At 34.7% G+C, this 22,751-nt stretch overlaps 1 protein-coding gene across 4 annotated transcripts in view; it reads right to left on the bottom strand.

The window, feature by feature from the left end:
• The window catches only part of TBC1D19 (TBC1 domain family member 19), a 166,141-nt gene that overhangs the window by 50,989 nt on the left and 92,401 nt on the right, over positions 1-22,751 (bottom strand). For all 4 annotated transcript variants that reach the window (XM_043871116.1, XM_043871115.1, XM_043871118.1 and 1 more), the window contains 5 exons: positions 19,529-19,601; positions 15,711-15,749; positions 13,800-13,912; positions 5,325-5,399; positions 1,937-1,999 (listed from right to left, as the gene is read on the bottom strand). In XM_043871116.1, coding sequence (XP_043727051.1) covers positions 1,937-1,999; positions 5,325-5,399; positions 13,800-13,912; positions 15,711-15,749; positions 19,529-19,601 — 363 coding nt within the window. The remainder of the gene's footprint in view (positions 1-1,936; positions 2,000-5,324; positions 5,400-13,799; positions 13,913-15,710; positions 15,750-19,528; positions 19,602-22,751) is intronic.

Below are 22,751 nucleotides of genomic sequence, written 5' to 3'. Positions count from 1 at the left end.
AACCAGAAAGTTATCACCTCATACCTGTTAAAATGGCTACCATAAAAAAAAAAAAAAAAAAGACAAGTGTTGGTGAGGGTCCAGAGAAAAATGAAGCCTAGCGCACTGCGGGCAGGAATGCACGTTGGTGCAGCCACTACAGAGAACAAGTCACAGAGCTGACTCAAGCCTGCTCTTGACAGAGGGCTACCCTCTGAGTGGAGGCAGGAAGCCCCTGACTTCATGGCAGCATTCTTCCGAAATTTTGCATCTGCAACACAGAGCTGAGGAGGAGGAGAAATACTGGTTACCTGAACCTTTTATGGGCTTCCCTGGTGGCTCAGATGATAAAGAATCCACCTGCAATGCAGCAGACCTGGGTTCGACCTTTGGGTTGGGAAGCTCCCCTGAAGGAGGGCATGGCAACCCACTCCAGTATTCGTGCCTGGAGAATCCCCATGGACAGGGGGGCCAGGCTACAGTTCATGGGGTTGCAGAGAATCTGACATGACTGAGCGAGTGAGCACAGAACAGAGTCTTCTATAGAGATACTGCAGTCTTTGACTAGAAATTACACGAAAAAGGAACCCCACCTTCCTAGCCACACTCAGTTGAACTGAAGCTTCCATCATGATGATCTGGGGCTAAGAGGAGGGAGAGAGTGCATCATGGCTCAAGTGCTACAGACTGTTTTGAGACTTAGTCACTTTTCCTGAATAAATGTTTTTATTTGTTGACTTGACATCTAATCTTAAGACAGTTTCCAGATACTTTAATTTTTTTTTTTCTTTTTAAATAATTTTCACTGGTTTTGCTTTTTCTAATAGGGGTGATTCTATGGACCTCCTTATGCTACAATACCAAAAGCGATAATTTCTACTCAGTATTTCAGTTCAGAAACAAAACTTACTATATAAATGAAGCTTTAACTTTATTGTACATTCAAAATTTGACTGAGTACCAAAAAACAGGTATCAGGCTACATATTTGCTACATAAGTAAATAAACTTTAAGGTTTTTATATTGTCCAAATTTTAATCAATAACAATATGTGAAAGAATGGGATTTTAAGCCTTAACTGTTTTTAAAATTTTTAAAATTAATGGCATATTTGAAATCATGGAAATTCCCTTAAAATTCTTCCCAAGGTTATTTCAAATTTTAATTTTATAAGTAAATTTTATAAAATCTTTTGGACTTTAGTTCTTGGAATAGACAATTAATTAAACCTTCTAGAAAGATTCTTATTTAACTCTTTTCTTAAACAGATACACAACTACAATCACTATTACCATCAGAGACCTGCTAATTAGACATCTGGGACTGATTTACATTTAGTCAAGCAGAAACTGCCATGTGGAATCTAGATGTTTTTTCCATGACACATATTGACATTCACTCAAGATCATATTATCTATCTATCTATCTTCTATCTATGTGTGTGTGATCTTTAAAAAAAAGAATATCATTTAAGCAATTCTACATAAATCACTTATTTCCTAACTGTGATATTTCTATTTTATCAGATATGAGAAAGACGTAGGTAAATCCAAATATCCACAGTATCACCATATGATGTGATCAACGAGTAATCACAACTCTTCAAGCTGATTTCAAAGCACTTAATGATTTACTCAAGACCTTTAATAGAAAAGTACCATGTAAAAATGCTTTCTCTACACACCTTGGGACAGCTGACATATGAAGTGGACATTCAGTTTACGAACCTGCGCCTGTACCTCTCCTGGTTGGAACAGGGATGTAGCTCTTACCCTCCCACCGAGTCCCTTGTAAGAACAAAAGTTAACCTGATCCCAAACTTGGAAAATTTAATTTGATAAAAAAGAAACAAGGTGTGGATTTTAGGAGGATTCAGTTAACAACAGATATTTTCTAAAGTAGCCTGAGTTAGAGAATTTAAAACAAGAACATTATATATTTTAATTTTTCAACTTACCTGATATAAATAATCTTCAAATACAAAATAATAATCATCATTGCTTGCCGTCAATTTCACATCCTATAATTAAAAGTAGAGAGCACTGAAAAGAACTTAAATGAGTATGTTTATAGTACTAAGACATAAATGTAACATATAGAAATAATACTGAAGTGATTTTATTATTTCACATATGATTATAAACTTCTCAATTGGATTTTATCACTGGATTTAATTCAGAAATAAATTTATAAGGTTATTTAACTAATATATGTGACATATTACTTGACTTCAAATTATGTACACTTGTTTGGGTTCCATTAGTAATTTCTTATTATTTATTTCAATTTTATCTCCTTTGAATCTAATGTTTAGGCATCTTAAAATCAGAAAAGCATTTGCAATCACAATGTCCAAAAGCCACTGTAAAAATCTGGCATCAAATTACTTTTCAATCTGGTCCTCCATCGTTCAAGCCCACATTCATGCCATTCCATCAAAATACCAAAAATCTTTGATGTTTTTGTAATTATTCATTTGCAAGTCATCACTTGTTAGCAAACAAGACAAAGTTTATCTTCAGTCTCACCAGGAAGAAAACATACATGGTAGAAATATTGGAGAATGAGAAATACTGGTTACATGCCCCAAAGAAATATTATAGAAATCTATGCAAATATTATAATTATATAATTATAAATATAATATAAATCTATGCAAATATTATAGAAATCTATGAAAATATTGCCCAACCTTCAAAATTCAATTGGGCTATTGATCAAAACAGCAATTAGAGGAGGATAAAATGACTTGTGGATGACCCTAGAGATAGTGAATATGTGCCGAGCCTAGAAAAACTGAAAGACACAGAATAAGAGAAAAGAAAGGAGTCAGTCACAACATGGGCAGAAGTAGAGATCACGCAATCTCAAGGAGGACGATGTTGCCTCTAAGGGGGCTTCATTCCTGGGGATCAAAATTTTTTACATAGTACAATGGCTTATGGACCTCCAAAGCTTGTTCTTTCTGACAGAATCTTATTCTTTGGTATTTAATTTTTTATATTAGAGAAAATTTTCTCTTATATGAAGAAAAGGTTGAGAAACAGTGATATGAACTGTCAGATCACAGTTAAGTGGTAGAAAATTGTAGATGGTGTGGATTCAGGGCAAGTTTGTGAGAAAAAAAAAACACAATCCAGAGAGAATCATTAGATATTTTAGCTTAGGGAGGGTTTGATGATGTTCTATACTTAAGTATTGCCTTGTTTCCTTCATTTCTTTAACCACTAAAATAATTCTACTTTATTTTCAGTTAAATTAAAAATGAATCTTTGCCAAAGGGAGTTGTAATGAAACTTCAAATGATTATGTTTTTAATGCTCATTCCCTTAAGGGCTGACTTTAATACTATTTGGAGTTGCTTCAGTAAGATCAGCAGAGTTTAACTAACGTAAGTAAACACTCATGCTGTGGATCATCAGGACTGATTCTACCAAAACTTACATTCGATTGTTCAGACACAAGCTGTTTACCACTTTCTCATGACTTTTTTGCTTTACTGATTCTAACTGAAATCCATGTGGGCAGCAAAGGACTCGAATGCGAGCACTCTTGGATTTTTGAACTTCTCTTGTGAGTCTTCTCTCCTTTGAACAGAGAGGAGATTAAAAGTCTTAAAGCCCCAAAGATCTCTTAGGCTATTGCTAAGATAATCCCCTGTGTACAGTCATTTGACCTCAAAGTCGGTAAGCAGTACCTGTGATCCAAATCTATGTAAAAACTTCAAGAGTTTTTCAAGAGTCAAGACTTTTCATCAAAAGACTGCATCCTCTTAACTCTCCTCATCCTCCTCCCTGTAGAGCATAGTGGTTAAAGGTATGGTTGTGAAGTCAGATTACCTAGATTCAAATCTTGGCTTTACTACTTAATATATGAATTTAAACAGATTTCTTTACTCTTTGTTTACCTTAGTTCCCTCATCTGTAAGACAGTAAAGTAATAGTATTAATACTTCCTACTTTGCTATAATACATGTTATCAGTATGTGGCTGGTGAGTAAGGAAATGATGTCAGTATAACATGAGAATGGTGTTGGTTCAAATGCGATTTTCCTTTAAAAAGAGAAGTCAGAACAGCAGAAGTAGAATTACATCCTTCAGCAGGAAAAGGCAAAGCCTTCTGCAGGCATGAGCCCTTTGCCTGCTTCCAAGAGAATGGAAATTTCAAGAGAACGGAAAATGAATGATTGCACGGGGTCCCTGTCTCCAGAGGCGCACCCCCAGCCCTGCACATCTCTTAACTGCCACACTTCCTCCTGTGCCCCCCTGGACAGCAGCCTCAGTGGCTCTGCGCAACTGAATTATCTTAGCACTTACCCTTTGTTAGTTTTGTCCATTTTTAATAATTCCAGCGGGAGCAGCCTGCCTGAGCTGTCCAGTTCATCTCCCAATGATTGTTTCTGTTAGCACTTTGGCTATAAAGTTGCTTTTGCAACCCAACCCTATTTTTCCTATAAGCTCTATTATTTTTAATGCATGATCTTGTAGAATGCAACTTGTTTTTCAGGAAAAAAAAAAAATTTATCATTTATAGCCCAAATGCCAGTATTCACTCCCCTGGGGTAGCTGTCAGGATCAGATGCCAATCTATGTGAAGAGTCTGGACCATTGTATGGCACACAGTAAGCAATCATTAAACACTAGCAGTCACTGTTGTTATCAACTTCTGTTATGTTCTCCCCAGACAAATCTTTGATTCTTTTTTCCCCTGTTTCTGAGATCTGGAAAAATATGCCCTTTCTCCTCTATCTTACAAGTTCTAAATCTAAAATCTAAGTCTTTTAAGCAACCCAATTATGAATCCAGATTCAGTCAAACCCTACGCCATGCTTTCAGCATCTGCATTTCAACTCTCAATGACAGACGCCTAAAAGCAAAAACTCAATGTATCCCTATCATAAAGCTTGAGATGTGTTTAACTCTATGTCTAGAAATCAAAAGAAATTAAAAATAAGCTGTGACTTCAATATAATAAAATAAGCAGGCTCTAAAGAACTGTGGGATAAATAAGATGAAGAAATCCATAATCTGATTTTTTCTTTTAGTAGATTTTCTGTAGAGTTTGAGTGGAAAATTGGAATTTATAAGGACAAGAAATATCATTCACTTAATCAATAAATGGGAGGGTCAAGAAAGGATTGTGAAGACAGCTGCAAAGTGAAAGATAACATTGAATAGAAACTGCAGATTTTGAAGGTCAACCTTATCGTCCTAAGTATAATGATCACTTAAAATTATTTTTTAAGGTTAATATGTATCATCATAGATAGTGCAGCACCTACATGAAGAAGACTCTTGAAAATTGCTTAATGTTAACAAAATGGAAAAACTTACAGCTTTACTTACTTTATAAATTAGACTGTCCACCAAAAGGTCATGTTGTATCACATTTGTCTTAAGCTGCTCATAATATAAAATATCCTAGATTTAAAAGAAAAACAAAAACATTAAAAGTCAATCATTTATAAAGTCAGCCTCAAACTTTAATAAATAATGATCATTAATAGTATTATATACACTAGGAGAATAAGGGCTTTATTTTATTCATTACTAGAGTCTCCATGCCTGGCTAATAGCTGATGATTAATAAACAGACTTAATCCCATCCCTTAAGATAAAATCTGGTAACTGGTAGGTATTTAATCAATATTTGCTAAATTGATTTAACTGTAATTTAACTTTAACAGCAAATGTAGTATTTATTAAGTAATTATTAGGAACTGTTTTACCCAATATACATGTTAATCTATTTAATCTCACATCAACAAAATAAACCTGTTCAATGATTATTATTCCCATTTACATTTGAAGAATTGAGGCCCAGAGAAAGAAGTAACTTTCTGTTCAAGGCCACAAAGGTAGTAAGATTTGATTCCAGGAAACCCCCAGAACCTATATAAAAACCCAGTGACTACTCTATACTGCCTTTCTAATATCTAAATTATTATAAAATAATAAAATTTAAGCATACTAAATCATCCCTGGTAGTAAAAGCTATCATATAGCATATGAAAAAAAAAATCAGACTTGTTTTTGAAAAAATTTTAATTATTCATTTTTAGTTCAAAATATAATGGTTGTAACTATACATAATGCTATATAGCTAATGTGTACATGATTTAAACATAGGTTGGAAAAGTATGTCAAATTTTTAAGAGAGAATGTCAAACATTCTCATCTCATTTGGCTAATGGACAATGATAAGGGTTCAGGACTTTTAATGACATTGATCAATAGAATCAGTAGTATACTTTTCTTTAAATCTGAGTCAAGGCTTTTAAAAATTAAATAAAAATCAGCTATAGCACCAGGAACTCTGTTCAATATTCTGTAATAATCTAAGTGAGAAAAGAATTTGAAAAAGAATAGATACATATATATGATGCATAACTGAATTACTTTGCTGTACATCTGAAACTAACACAACATTGTTAATCAACAATACTCCAATATAAAATAAATTTTTTTAATTGTAAAGAATTTAGTAAAATTTTAGCAAAAGCAAAATCAGTTAAAAAAATAATATGGTACCATGATATTAGAAAATCGAATTAACTCTAAACAGTGATAAGATTAGGCTGAAAGTGAAGTGACAGTGAAAGTCGCTCAGTTGTGTCCGACTCTTTGCAACCCCATGGACTATACAGTCCATGGAACTCTCCAGGCCAGAATACTGGAGTGGGTAGCCTTTCACTTCTCTGGAGGGATCTTCCCAACCCAGGGATCAAACCCAGGTCTCCCGCATTGCAGGCAGATTCTTTTCCAGCTGAGCCACAAGGGAAGCCATTTAATAGAGAATAAGAAATAAGAATAAGAGAGGAAGGACAGGAAGCAGAGAAAACGGGGGAAGGAAAAAGAAGAAAAGACAGAGGAAGAGAAAGGGGGAGGAAGGACGTAAGATGTTATCCAGTTAAGGGACAGGCTAATAGTTGGTCAGGTGTTCATAATAAAGATTGAAAAAGGTCAAGATTAACTGGGTAGTAGCTGTGTTAAAGAGAGATGGAAATATCATCTGACTACTTAAGCTGATCCCTGCGTTTCTCTGAATCCCTCCATCCATCTCTAGGGGACTCTAGCCCTGGTTTCCACCCCTATCCAAATACTGCTTGGCTCCCTCACCGCAGTCTGTGTGATTCTTTCTGAAGACAGTCCCTCAAACAAATAAGAGTTGTGGGACACGATCACCTGGGACAAAGAAGAATATCTGATGCATGCAGCGGCCATGGCTGGATGGTGTCCAAACCTATGTTTCCTGAAATACAATTTCTTTGTCTTAAAAAATGCTTGATACACAGTTCTCTGGTTTGAGTCAAAATGCTCATCACATAAAGATAATCTGGGGACTTGCTGGCTATTTTTAGTCATTTTAATTTTAATTAAAAAGCCTTATTTTGTTCTCATTCATGATGTTTTCTTACCTAAAGAAAAATTATTTTACTTTTTTATTTACCTTCTGTTATATTTATTAAATCTACCTCTCTCGCTAGAATAAAAGAACATTTTTAAAGGTAGGAACAGCACCCAACTCAAACACCAATCCTGACAGCTGGCAAAGGGCACAATATTATACTTTAGTGTTTTCTAGTGAACGTAGCAGAAAAGCTGTTTATAGTTATGTCACTTTTTAAAAATAAAAAGTTTAAAATTACAAACTGATATATAACCATTAAAATAAGTGAAACAATCTAGAGCTGAATAAAGAAAACTAATACTCTTTTTTTCTTCCCTCCTACCATGCTGAAGAAACTAATGTTATTTATATTTGTATTAATAACATTATCTGTAACTTACATCCTTCCATACCTTTCTCCATGCTTATATAAATACATAATCATACTTGAGGGTTTTAGCTGTTGTTTGTTAACATAAAATGGAATCATACTATACTTATTTTTCAGTTTCTAGTGATGTGTCACGGTCATCTCTCTCGGTCTTTTAAATAACTATCAACACATAAGCTTTAATATTTTTATAACTGTACTACAGCTATGTCACGATTTATTTAACCATTCCCCTACAGATGACTACTCAGGTTGTTTCTAGCTGTTTGTTACTAGAAGTACTACAGTAAATATCCTCATGCACATATGCCTTTACTGAGCGACTTTCACTTTCACCATTTTAACTTTTCCATGGGTAAAAATAATGATTATTTTATTGTTGTATGAATTTAGACTTTCTCAAATACTAATAAAGTTGACTTTCTTTCATATGCTTATTGGCCATTGAACTTTCACTTCCATGGTCTGCATATTTTTCTGTTAGATTACATTTATTTCATTAATTTGTCAGATCTTTTATCTATACTGAGGATTAACATTTGTCATTTGTGTTACAAATACTTTTTCTTCAAATTAATATGTGTTGTTTTTGTTTATGGTATACATTGACAAATTTTTCAAAATTCTTTATGGATTTAAGTTTTCTTGCTTGTCTTAGGCAAGGCTCTCCTACACCACATATTTATGTAAGTATTTTCCTAATTTTTTCTAAAATTGATATTTTAAATTTACATGTTTATAACCTACCTGGAATTTATTTTTATATTTTGCAAGCCAAAGGTCTGATTGTTTTCTTTCAGAAGGGTGGTCATCAGCATCATTTATAAAATAAACCATGCATTTCCAATTGAAATAAAACTTCAACATTTCTCTATCAGAAATAGATTCAGTAGGCAGAAACTCAGTAAGGTCAAAGTTGAACTCAACACCACCACCAATAAACCGGATACGATGGATACGTATACGCTACTTCATCCAACAACAGCAAAACACACATGATTCTCAAGCTTACATCGAACATTCACCAAGACAGACCACATTCTGGGTCATAAAACAGCTTTAACAAATTTAAAAGAATAGAAATCCTAAAACGTCTGCTCTCAGATCCACAGTGGAATTAAACTAGAAACCAGTAACAGGAAATTAACTGGAAAATACCCAAATACATGGAGATTAAACAACATACACATGGGTCAAAGAAGAAATTTCAAGAAAAATTGTGAAGTATTTTGAACTGAATGAAAAGGTAACATCAAAATTTGGGGAATGCTGTAAAAGCAATGCTTAGATGGAATTTATAGAATTAAATGCAGGCATATATTAGAAAACAAGAAAGACCTAAAATAAATAAACTAAGTTTCTACCTTAGGAAATTAGGAAAAGAAGAGCAAATTAAATTGAAAGTAAGCAGAGGAAGAGAAACAATAAGAATAGAGCATAAATAAATAAAATTGAAAACAGGAATCAATAGAGAAATATCATTGGAACCAAAAGTGGGTTCATTGAAAAGATGAAGAACACTGATGAGCCTTTAGCTAGGCTAATTAAGAAAAAAAGAGAAAGGACACAAATTACCCAAATCAGAAGTGAAAGATCCTTTGAACATTAAAAGGATAATAGAGGAATACTAGGAATACTTCCCTGCCCACAGATTTGATAACCTAGATGAAATGGATCAATTACTTGAATAAGATTTTGCTGAAAATTTGCTGAAATTCACACAAGAAGAAACAATGTGTATAGGCCTAGATTTATTAAAGTAATTCACTTAATAATTAATAACCTTCCAAAATAGACAGTACAAAGCCCAGAGTGGTTCACTGGTGAATTCTACCAAACATTTAAGGGAGAGATTCTGCCAGTCTTCTACAATCTCCTTCACAGGACAGAAGCAGAGGGAATACCTTTTAATTTATTCTATTAACCTAAAAGCAGACAAAGACATTATTAGAAAACAATTTATAAAATAAAACAATCACCAATAATAGAATATTTAAAGAGTACTTTGTATAAGCTCTGGCAAATAGACATTTAAGAGCAATAAATTATGATTATAAAAGCAATCTTTGAAAAGCAAAGTAGCCAAAATTTTTAGCATCAGAGAATAATTTTAATATATGTATCTATTTGGTATTTTATTTAGACTTAGACTATCCATTTAACTAAAGAGAAGAAGAAAATATATACTTAAAAAATCAAACAACTCACAAAGAGTCCTAAAATTTTATACTTAATTGTTCAGTAAGCATTTAGATGAGCCTATCATTTTTAGACACTGTACAAGATACTGACATTAAGATGATGAAGAAGAAAACAATTCCTGTCCCCAGGTACTCAATCTAGAAAGAACATGAACTTGTTAGTTGCTCAGTCGTGTCTGACTCTTTGTGATTCCATGGACTGTAGCCTGCCAGGCTTCTCTGGTCATGGAAGTCTCCAGGCAAAAATACTGGAGTGGGTTGCCATTTCCTTCTCCAGGGGATCTTCCTGACCGAAGGATTGAACTCGGGTCTCTCGCATTGCGGGAAGATTCTTTACCATCTGAGCCACCAAGGAAGCCTCAGTCTAGAAAGGGAGGCAGACAAATAAAGTAAGAAGTATGGTATATCTTTCTTTGACTTTAGGTCATTGCTCCACAGGAGGAAAAAGAAGGAAGTATCTAACAGTAGCAGTGATGGAGTCAGAAGAAGACAAGGTAGAGAAGAGGTTAGGAAGGTCTCTCAGGAAAGGTGATGGAATAAGCTGCACGTGAAAGAACACAAGAGTACCCAACAAGAAGAAAGTCTGAGACCTTTTTCCAGGGAGAGAATAGCATGGTGGAGAGACAATTCAACATTTCTTGGATGGCCATAAATGCACTGAGGTAAAGATTATGCCTTTTTTTTAAACATCATGAGTCTGATATACTTTTGGAGCATGTATTAAGAGTTCTGTAGGAAACTGGAAATAACAGTTTTAGACTTAAGACAATGATTGATTGTCTTAAAACAGAGTTGAAGCCATTACAGAAAAAAACGATCGGTGAATCAGTCTAAGGAAAACGTGCAGAATGAAAAGAAGATCAAAATTGAATTCTGAAAAACACAAGCACTTGAGGTTTGTACCAGAACCCAAATGCAGACTTGAAAAAAAAAAGAAAGAAAGAGGGAAATAACTAAAAAAAAGGATGAACTAAATTAAAGACCAAGAATATTTCAAGGACAGAATAGATAATAGTATCAAATGCAGTAAAATGTAAAGACTAAAATGCGTCCACTGTTCTTGATATCTTTAGCTAGGACAGTTATTGTCATTTGGTAGAATGTATACCAGAGTAAGGTACACTGAGTGATTATGGGATTAAGAAAATAGGAGCATTCAGCATAGAATTTTCTTTCACAAGATTTAGATATAAAAGTAGAGGAGGCAAGAACGGGTGCTGACATAATAAAGTTCACAGGTTTCACGGAAAGAATTTGGATAAGTTCCTTCTGATGACTTATGTTTTCTCTGGTTAAGAGAAAGTGATGTCTTTTGCTAAGATTGTGAAAAAAAGTGGCTGCGGAGAGTGAAGGACAGAAACAGACACTGGGAAGACGAGGTAAGTGTGACCAGAAAGATCTAGGATGATCAGGCATTGCTGGAGACCTTTAGGTCAGGCTGTGGAGAACCTTGCTGTGAAATCACTGAAGGAAATCTTAAATGTTAATACTCATCTTGACTATTTTATCAGTAAGAACTTAGAGCAAAGTAAAAGAAAATTTTCCATCTTCTTTTAACCAGCAAGCTGAAATTAAGCAAAAATTTAAATATGAATGTTTGCTAAATATGGGTATTTTGATCCAGAAATCTATAGAAAATATATAAAGACAATGCTTTTAAGCTTATCACATATTTTCTTAAAAAGAGAAAAAAAAATCAAAGTTAAATAATTCTCTAATAAAAGTATTAAATAAACTAACTGCTAGGAACTCAAGGCATTAAATACCAAGTCTTTCTAAGGAGGTAAGATTTTTAAAACAGGTTTATGGGTGTCAAATTTGAAATATTCTGTTTATGTATCTCCTTAACTATGATACATTTGCATGTGTAGCTTATTTTAAGTGACTGAAAAGTAACTGAACAAAACCTTCTGATAAAGAGTTCCTCCTAAGAAGAAGTATCCTCCCTCTCTCCCCCCTCTGATGTACCACCTACAACAATTATTTTGGAGCTGCTATGGTGTGTGCGGGTGACACCTTTACAGTGAATATAAAAGTGTAAGGCATAGAAAGTGTTTTATTCAACAAAATCAAGATTGCCTTTCTGATATTAATTTCTATTTACAGATCTGTCATTTTGAGTACAGAAAATCAAGATCATTATTAACTCCAGAATGCAGGTGTAAAAACAGCCATTGAACATTGTAACAAACAATCATTATTTGCGATTACTACTTTTATTCTACAATGATACTTCTGGAAAAATTCTAAATATATTTTTGAAACGGAAGTAGTTCCTCTGCAGAGACAGGACTTGTTAACTTAGCTGCTGGTCGATGAAATTGGTAGGTGATCTAACTCTGATCTACACAGTTAGATCAGAACAAGAATTACTACCTCTTTTACAAGAGCTGATGCACTAAAAAAAGGCCTAAAGTACACTCCAAACTGTTTTGTCAACTGTTACTTTTAAAGTGTCACCTCAAAAGATCAGCAGTATCATTTGGTTTAAAATTGCTCTAAAATAAAGCACAAAGCTTATTCTTTCAAAAAAGAAAGCAAGTGATTTTTGACAGTGCTGTTCACAGAGGGAGATTTAAAACACACATACATGCATGCACATACACACACACAAGCATACATACATAATCTGCAAAGGCCAGAGGTATAGCTTTTATAATACTTATGTCTAGTGCTTGATTTTCTTAAAAACAGCATTATTTTAAATTATGATTAATGTATGATTAATATCATGATTAATGTATTATTAATATTACCATTATAATTATATGTAATTTTAATATATGTGTATATAATTATAATATATGTGCATAGAATTATTACATATTATCAATTATGATTGATTTATAATTATATGCAATATATAATCATTCCTGCTACCATTAGTGGTGGCCTGTTACATCAGGGACTGTGTCAATAAAAGACTCACATTTTATTTAATTCTCACAACCACTCTGTGATATAAAAATTATTACCCATATTTAAGCATAGGTAAGTTGAGGCTTGAAGAAATTTATCTCACTCAGCAAGTTATTTCAAATAAGTTGGGGGAGCTAGGAGTTGAAACTAGGTTGTATGATTTCAAAGAAAACCCATGTTTTTAACCACTGTCTAGTGAACTATTAGTTTGCTGTAACTATTAGTTTGCTATTTATTACAATATTTAAATCAATGATTTGTAGGCTCAATGGGCTTAAGCAAAAAAAAAATTCTCTAAAATATTTCAAAAAGAATGTGTTACATATTTTTTCTTTATTGAATCTATTACCTGTCTGTTGGTGATTTCTCTTTTCATTTTATTTCCTAAAATAAAATGTTCTTATACTTAGAAAAATAACATTCCCACATAAAATGTCAATTTTTAGAGCTATAAAAATGGTGCATATTTTCAAAGTAACTGTAGGGGCAAAGTACTCATTTACATATACTGAGTAGTCTATCTTTATTTCACCCTATTCTATTTCCCAATTCCACCATACATCCTCAGTGACCTAAACTGGTGGACTCCACTTATTAAAATTTTATGGAGTTGACCAAAAAGGTCATTGGGTTTTTCTATAAGATCTTACAGAAAAACCTGAATGAACTTTCTGGCCAACCCTACACTTATTGTTTATGTATAGGTTCACACTATCTAATTAATTATTAATAATAAAAACATCTTTGTTAAATACATAGTGATTAAATCATACATTAATCTTATTGTAGAACTCTAAACTACAGTGGATTTGAAAATTTAAAAAGGGGATAAATAAAAGGCTAACAAACAGTATTTCTGCTTTGAAACACGGGTCTTCGAGGCATAAACGTCAGGTCTGGCTCCTCCTCCCCCTCCTCACCTCGGGGTGGCTGGAGATGTTCAGGATGAGAGCCCACAGCTCAGCCCTCAGGGCTGTAGGACTTCCTTGTCTGACATACTGCTGAGCGGCAGCGCTATCTTGTTCTGTTAGAACTGTTAAAAGTATATTAGAGTCTCATTAGAAAATGTGTCATGTAAGAAAGACATTGAAATCCTCACAATTTTTTTAAGGAAGCTAACATTTCATCTTTGTATCTTACATAATTAAAACATATCTTGGCGATCTTCGTTTACTCTCTGATTTTTGATGTGGTCTGATTTACAGTCCTGTTTTAAGCCTTAGGCTCCTCCACCTCCTGCCTTACCTGAAAGTTTTTTAATGTAAGTACCTTGAATTCCTGTGCTTTAACTATAGTTTCATGGATCTGCAACAAGTGATGCATATATAAAATAAATTTTGGATTTGAAGATCACATCAAATCATATCTACAGAAACCTTAAATTTCCTAAGCATATTCTACTAAGTACTGAATGTTCTAGTATTTGGAAGTAGTATGCTATTTGAAGTATTATGATTAAGAATTCTGGAAATGTAGATATTCATTCTATTAGATGACCTTTTAACTATCTGCCAAAATCAATGGAAGAAGTGAAGAAGTGAAGTTGCTCAGTCGTTTCCGACTCTTTGCAACCCTATTGACTGTAGCCTACCAGGCTTCTCTGTCTATAGGATTTTCCAGGCAAGACTACCTGAGTGGGTTGCCATTTCCTTCTCCAGGAAAATCAACAGAAAAGAGGAATTTTTTAAGAACTGAAAACACAAAGGATCCAATAACATTTTAAGGCCCCAAACTATTCAGAAGTGGTCAAGTTCACAAAATTAACATATTATCCTTTTCTTTTAATTTTTATTTTAATGAAAACATTAAATATTAAATCTAGAAATTAAGCCCCTTTCCAAAACAAACAAAACCAAAATATAAAAAAATAAAAACAAAAGAAGAAAGACTAGACATCTGCTAATATATGTCTAACAGTACTGTTTTCTTATATCCTTAAAAGAAAAAGGAAAAAACCTTACACTAAATGAAAATGAGAAGACCAAAAGAAACAAAGGGACCACACGAAATACAAAGATGAAACACATTCTTTAACTTGCAATTGTGTTTAATGAAAATATCAAATCATATAAACACAGTCCTCCAGATTCTGAAAATTGAACCAGGGAGCTTAGACCATGATAATATAACTGTCAGAAGGGTCATTCTGACACAAAGACATATATATCTGCACTTCATATTTCAAAGACTAAACAGGATTTATATAAACAAGGAAAAGAATCTTCAAAAGATGGGGAAAATTTATTCTCCAGAATGCTGACAGCTGCTCAGTTATTAAGTCCTACCACTGTGAACAGTCACCAGGAAGTGTGGCAGTCATTACTTTCTCCTGATGCAGGAGCATATTCCTATTAACATTAATGAGAAGGGTGTGGGCACATCAAAGAGAGAACCTGACTCTGATTTTAAAATGAAATTCTACTGTTGAATGGATTAAGCTAATATCCTTGAGAAATGTGTGGCTGCATTTATCTTTTCCTTTTTAGTGAATCATCTGTGTACTTTATCTGCTGTTTACTGATAAAGCCAAAATGATGCATTTCCCCTCTTTATAAAGATTCCTATTGTTTTATCTACATTGTTAATTAAGATTCCTTTTTAGGTTCTTTAGCTTTTTGGGTATTAAATTTCAGATGAGGGCATATGATGCAGACATTTACTTAAAACTGTCTCATTTTCAGAAATTAAAATAAGTTTAATCAATAGCTTATCTTTTTCTCAAAAGGGAGGAGATACATGTGTACTAAATAGCTGATTCATGTTGTTGTTTAGCAGAAACCAACACATTGTAAAGCAATTATCTTCCACTTAAAAATTTTTAAAAAGCTTACCTTTTTGCCCAATACGTACATGCTCATTTTCAAAAAGCTCTAAAAATGATACAATAACATTTTTAGAAACAAATATAATCAGCCACATTTAGAATAATATTATGTATATTTTTCTAGTATTGATGCTTCTAATTATTTTCAAAGCTGGAATAGCTCTACAGGAAACTATAAGAAAATACGTAGAAAAGTCTTTTTTCTAATTTGTTTAAAGTTTATAGAAATTAAAAGAAAATTAAGTATATTTAATCAGTAGAAAAAATTGATAAACTAACTTCCTTTGTTAAGATAGTATAAAATATCTTCTCATAACACAAGATTCTGTCCATTCATCTTTTATTTTTTCCCCTAAAAACAAAACTTATTGACAGCTTCACTTGCAAACCCCTACTTCCACTCTAAACTAGCATGAAAGCATACCTAATAAAAGTGTTCATACTATATAGGTAATCCCACTATAAAAATAAACGTTATATGGGGAAAACAAAAATTTGTTTTTAAAGTATCAATCATAATAGAAAAAAAAAAAACCTCCTAAACTTGGTCATATTCGACCCAAGGAACTTCTTCTGTTCATCAAAGACATCACTGAGAGTAAAAAGGTGAGTCACAGAGTGGGAGAATATATTTGCAATATACATCTATCCAGCAAAGGTCTTGTACTTAGAAGACCTTTCTGTGTTCTCCCGGTAAGTCAGCTTAAAAAAGACAACTATCCAATACAAATATGCAGAAGATGTGAACAGGTTCTTTACAAAAGAGGTAATTCAAAGGACCAATAAACATACGAGAAAATGCTCAACCATGTTAGTCATCAGACAAATGAAATTAAAACCATTATGAAATACACAACCACCACAAAGGCTAAATGCAGAGGAAATGGAGCAAATGAGCTTCTCATACAAAGGTGGTAGGAATGTAAATCAGTCCAACCACCTTGGAAAACCATTTGGCAACATCTACTAACACGGAATGTATGCACACCCTACAACAGTTAGCAGCTTTACTCTCACATGTGAAACTTAACGTGTGCCTATGTGTACCAGGAGACTTACACAAGAATAGTCACAGCGCACCACTGTAATACAGTCAGCCCTCCAAATCTGTGGGTTCCACATCTATGGATTCAACCAACCTCAGACTAAAACATTTGAAAAAAATTCCAGAAAATTCCAAAAAAACAAATCTTGAATTTGCTGTGTGCAAAGTTCTAAAAAGCAAAGCTTGAATTCATGTGAATGAACTGATATGTTGGCATACCCATATAGCATAGGGTATATATACCCTATATGGTATACCCATATAGCTGTAGTCTCCCACCATGTCATAGATTCATGCTGCTTAGCTATAGGTCAGTAAAAATGAACCAAGCATTTGCAAAATAAAGCAGAAAGAAGCTGAAATATGTGGAAGTATTAGTGCCGTCCCTACAATTGCAAAAATGGTCTCTGGTTCATGATAAAATGTTTGCAAAGGCATTAAGTGTGTGGCTGGAGGACATGTCACAGAAGCATATTCCTGTTGACAGCAAGATGCGGTGTGAAAAGCACTTGGCCTCTGTGAGCACCACTGTGAGGGACTGCAGAGAACCGAGTCTGAGGCTCACAGGGCTGGCTGGCTAGCTCTGTGAAGCGCTGCAGCCACAAGAACTCAGAGATCGTGGGAGAATCAACACTGGCTGATGCCCAGACAGCTTCAGCGTTCCCAGACAGCTCAGAAAACTTACAGAAGAGATAGGCTACCTTCCGGAGCAGATCTTCAGTTGTGATGAAGTGGGCATGTTCTGGAAGGGGATGCCCAATAACACCTATTTCCGTAAGAATGTAAAGCAAGCCCCAGGGGTCAGGACCTGGAAAGGTGACCTTATTCTGGAGCTGTGTGGTAACGCAGCAGGTCACGTGATCAAGCCAGGCTCCATCTACTGAGCAAGCAATCCCCAGGCCCGCAAGAACAAAAACAAAAATTGCCGGCCCATGTTCTGGCAATACGAGAAGGTTTGGGTGAAGGCCATCTTGTTCTTGGAGAGGTTCCACCAGTGCTTCATTCTTGAAGTAAAGGCATGAAGAGAAGGGGCTGCCATTTCAAGGTCCTCCTCTTAGCTGAGAATGCTCCTGGTCAACCCCAGTCTCTCTGCTTCCCAACGAGAATGTGGAATGCCGCTCCTGTTTCCTAACTCTCTGTCACCGCTGCAGCGGTGCATCCAGGTGACTTACATTCACCTCACTTGCAGAAGGTTCCCCACTGCCCGTGATGCTAACCCTGCCTGCAGTAGCAGCAGCAGCAGCAGCCACAGTAGCAATTTACGAAAGAGCTCCACAATTGCAGATGCAATTTTGTCCACTGCAGAGGCTGTAGATGCCCTAAAGCCTGATGCACGCTGGAGGCCATTCTGGAATGAAGCAATCAGTGACTCAGGGACTTCCCCAATAATGATGTGGAAATCAAGAATATTTTGAATGTTTCAAGGAAAGTTTGGTAGGAAAGGTTTCTCTGACATAATTAACTGATGACAATGTTGAGGACCACAGAGAAGAGCATAGAGAAACCCTTACCAACAAGGAACTTGAAGATATACTGAAATCCTATAAACACAGATGGTGATGATGATAATGATGGAGAAGATGTAGAGGAGGCAGAGTCGTCAATCTAGACACTTGAAAAATGTGCAGCAGTTTTTCAAATATGATTAGAGACAGAGAACATGTGTATATGTGGAAACAGGGATGGAGGTGGCAGAAGGGGAAAGGACAGAATGAGGAGGCAAGAGATGAGACTTGAATAGTAAAAACAGTGGTTATCTTTGATACAGGGGACCAAGATTGAAAGGGGGTAGGAAAGGATTTCATTTCATTGATCTGGGTGGTAATTTAATAGGAGTGTCCAATTATAAAAATTTGTTGAGCCATTCTCTTAGGACACATGTACTTTCCCATATGCATTATACAGTAACAAAGGTTTTAAAATGATAATAATACAGTTACATCTAGAGTTGTTTTATATATAAAACACATGTAATACATAGTATATGCTCAATAACTTTATTATTATTATTATTATTATTAGCAACAACAATAAGTGGCCAACTTCCTTATCTTACAGTGGAAAAAACAAGTCCAGAAATACAAAGTGACTTTTGCAAGTCACACAACTAGCCAGTGACAGAGGAAAAGACAAGAACAGTTCCTTGACTCCTATTATGATTAGTACAACAATATAGACCTTCTATATTTTAAGTCAATTTTTACTTCCTGTTTATTATGATTAAATATTAATCCAGTCTTTTATGAAAATACAGGCATTTAGGCACAAGAAGAGAGATGTTGGGGAAATGTTCTAGATGAAAACATACCAATTTTAAAACCTATGTTTGTTTATACAAGATAGAATGTCAGTGTTCAGTTAACTTGGTGATATGAAAAATAATAAAGATAGTAATGGCAAATAAAGGGAAACATGAGTGCTGCCAATGAAAAATTTTGCCAACAAAACGACTTATGTATGTCTTATGAGTTTTCAAAATTGTTTTATTTTATTTTATTTTTTAATTTTTTTTATTAGTTGGAGGCTAATTACTTCACAACATTTCGGTGGGTAAGTTTTCAAAATTGTTTTAAAGACCCTCAAATAAAAAGACAATATCTAATTGAATGCTAATAAATATACAAGATTCTATACAATAATTAATAGTAACCAAGGAGAGGCAAAAAGCATGTTAGTTGACAGATATTAAAAAGTTACTAGATTAATTTGAAAATGACAAGATAAACCTTAACCTAACTCTCGTTTTCATTTATTATATGCCATATGGGAGAAATACTGACCAGGAGGCACTTGTGTAGAGTCATCTATACCCAGCTGTCCTGTAGTTAAGCCAAGTTCTACAAAGAATTCTTTCTGAAAAATAACACACAGAATTACCATACATCTCAGACTTTTCTACACGTTATTTAAAAAAATATCTTCACCTAGACATCAACTTAAATGAAAATCACAATGTAAAATAAATCTTTGCTTCATTTAAATACCTAAAAAAGAAAACGATATTATTGAACCTTTAAATAGTAATGCTTTAGTCCAAAAATTTCCCATTTTAGATAACAAACTAGTCAGTGAAAGTAAAGAATAATTATTCTTTTGAGTAAAGAACTAATAACACTCAAATCTTTCCTTAAACATACAGATACAAATAGCACATGCAGTACTGATAAATTTTATTTTCTAAATTCATTATCTAAAATTACCAATATAATTCTGTATCTGTGCTTTGTATGGTACTGTACTTCACTCAGCTCTTAATCAAATAAACACTGCAAATATCCAAAACAACTTAAATTAATTTTTAAGTAAAATTAGACTATCAAGTGCTCTGCTAAAATAAGAATAAATTAGATTTATTCTCCAGACTTCCTCTACTTATCTACTAATGTCTAAGGAAAGTAACCCTGTTTGTCTGTTTTTTTAAAATACATAAGAACCTCATAGTATTCACATTATTTTTATTCCCTAAGTAATTAAATATTTCTATTAATACTTGCCTCAGTCTTTTGTTACTATCCTAATTGCTAAAACCAAACTTCCTTCTTCTTTAAAAATGGAATTAGTTTTAATCTTTCATAATTATCTATGATTATTTAAATTAGTGATTTGTGTCTCTCATAAAACAGTTATTCAGCATAACACATATATTTTATTTTTGTATAGATTTTAAATAAATGTCATTTCAATCTTTTAACTAAAACCCTGATTTTTATCTATATCTTAAAAAAGCACTGCAACTTATGTTACCAATTTTTGATAACTAAAGAGGTAAAAATGTACTGCTTTGGACTATTTTTTATTCTATATCAGTAGTGTAAGTGTTACTCACTTGGTCGGGTCTGACTCTGTGACCCCATGGACAAGAGCCTGCCAGGCTCTTCTGTTCATGGAATTCTCCAGACAAGAATACTGGAGTGGGTAACCATTCCCTTCTCCAGGGGATCCTCCTGACCCAGGGATTAAACCTGGGTCTCCTGCATTGCAGGCAGACTCTTTACTGTCTGAGCCACCACGGAAGCCCCGGGCCCTAATCTCAGATTTTCTTCTTTATGAACATGCATACCTTTTTTGCAACCTCTCTTACATCGTATTGAAATTATCTTTGTACTGGTCATTTCCTCACTAGCCTGAAGCTCCTGGAAGACAGTCCTATCTCTTACACACATTTGCACCTCCAGTACTTAGCACAGTGCTTAGTGACATGTGACAGAGGGGAGTTAATAAATGGGGAACCACTCCACTGAGCTCTAGTTCCAACCTGCTGCCTGTACAAGACTGAACAGCAATTAGTCTGCAACTTCTCTTTAGAGTTAATACATTTCAGTTTCAAGAAATTCCCTTTTGGCAAGATAGAGGTACAGGATTAAGAGATACAAACTACTACATATAAAGTAAATAAGCTACAAGAATATATTGTACAACACAGGGAATATAGTCAATATTTTATAACTATAAATGAAGTATCACCTTTAAAAATTGTGAATCAATAAGTTGTACACCTGAAACTTATGTAAAATTGTACATCAACTATACCTAAAAAAAAAATCCTTTTTAATATGCATGAGTCTGCATAACACTGTGAGCTAGGTTTGAGGGCCATCTACTATAGGATCATATACGACTCACTGAGTTTCACCAAGTTCAGTACTCACACAGACAGACCAGGGTTACAGATAAACCATGCACTCTGGAGGTGGAACCATCATCACCAGCCACATGATTCAGGAAATGGGTACAACTATCCCTAATACCTGAAGACATTAAGTATGGTCACAGTTTTTTGAAAATCAGTCACAGGATTCTGATTCTCTAATAGCTAAGAATGTATTTACACCAGCTTCAGGTCCCCTCAGACAGACAGAAGCCTAATTAGCCCCACTTACAACATGCTAAACCTTTTCATAAATCATCATTCCCTGCTTCTTTACCTAGCAAATGCCTTCAAACTATATCAAATGTCAGTACCTCTGAGAAGACCTTCTATACTTCATGAGAAGAATCTGCCACTTCCTCTTCTATACAGCCATACCATTTTGTATAAACCTCTCCTAAACGGGACGACAGAGGATGAGATGGTTGGATGGCATCACCAACTCAATGGACATGGGTTTGGGTGGACTCCAGGAGTTGGTGATGGACAGGGAGGCCTGGTGTGCTGCGGTTCATGGGGTCGCAAAGAGTCGGACACAACTGAGCAACTGAACTGAACTGAACTGAAGAGGACTTCTAACATCTTTTAAAATAACGTCTTAAAAATTGTTTTTTTATGAAAGTTGTGGTACTAATGCTTAACATTTACTGCTTACTATGTTTCAAGGACCGCTTATATGCTTTATATTTATATATTAATTTCCTAAGTCTGCCATTTAAAAAAGTACCACTAATTGGCTAGCTTTAAAAAACATAAGGGTTCTTCCCTGGCGGCTCAGTCAGTAAAGAGTCTGCCTGCAATGCGGGAGACCCAGGTTCGATCCCTGGGTCAGGAAGATCCCCTGGAGAAGGAAATGGTTACCCACTCCAGTATTCTTGCCTGGAAAATCCCATGGACAGAGGAGCCTGGCAGGCTACAGTCCATGGGGTCGCAAAGAGTTGGACACGACTGAGCAACTTCACTTTCACTTTAAACAACAGAAACTCCCAGTTTCTCACAGTTCTAGAGGCTAGAAGTTCAAAATGTTAACAAGATCACGCTTTCCCTGAAGGTTCCAGGAGAGAATCTGTTCCATGTCTCTCTTAGCTTCTGGTGTTGCTGGCAATTGCTGATGTTCCCTGGCTTATGCATGCAACACTCCAATCTCTGCCTGTCATACAACATTCTCCTTGTAAGTCTCTCTTCTCCTCTTCTTTTAAGGACACCAGTCATATTGGATTTTGAGCTCACCCTACTCCAGTAAGACATCATCTTAATTTCATTGCACCTGCAAGGGTCCTATTTTAAATGAGGTCATATTTACAGGTACTGGAGGTCAGGATTCAACATAACTTTTGGGGGGGCCACAAGTCAAC

The sequence above is a fragment of the Cervus elaphus genome, chromosome 17 (assembly GCF_910594005.1).
Source record: "Cervus elaphus chromosome 17, mCerEla1.1, whole genome shotgun sequence".
Lineage (NCBI taxonomy): Eukaryota > Metazoa > Chordata > Mammalia > Artiodactyla > Cervidae > Cervus > Cervus elaphus.
Note: the sequence above shows the minus strand (reverse complement) of the source record. Positions and strands in the feature narration are given on the sequence as shown.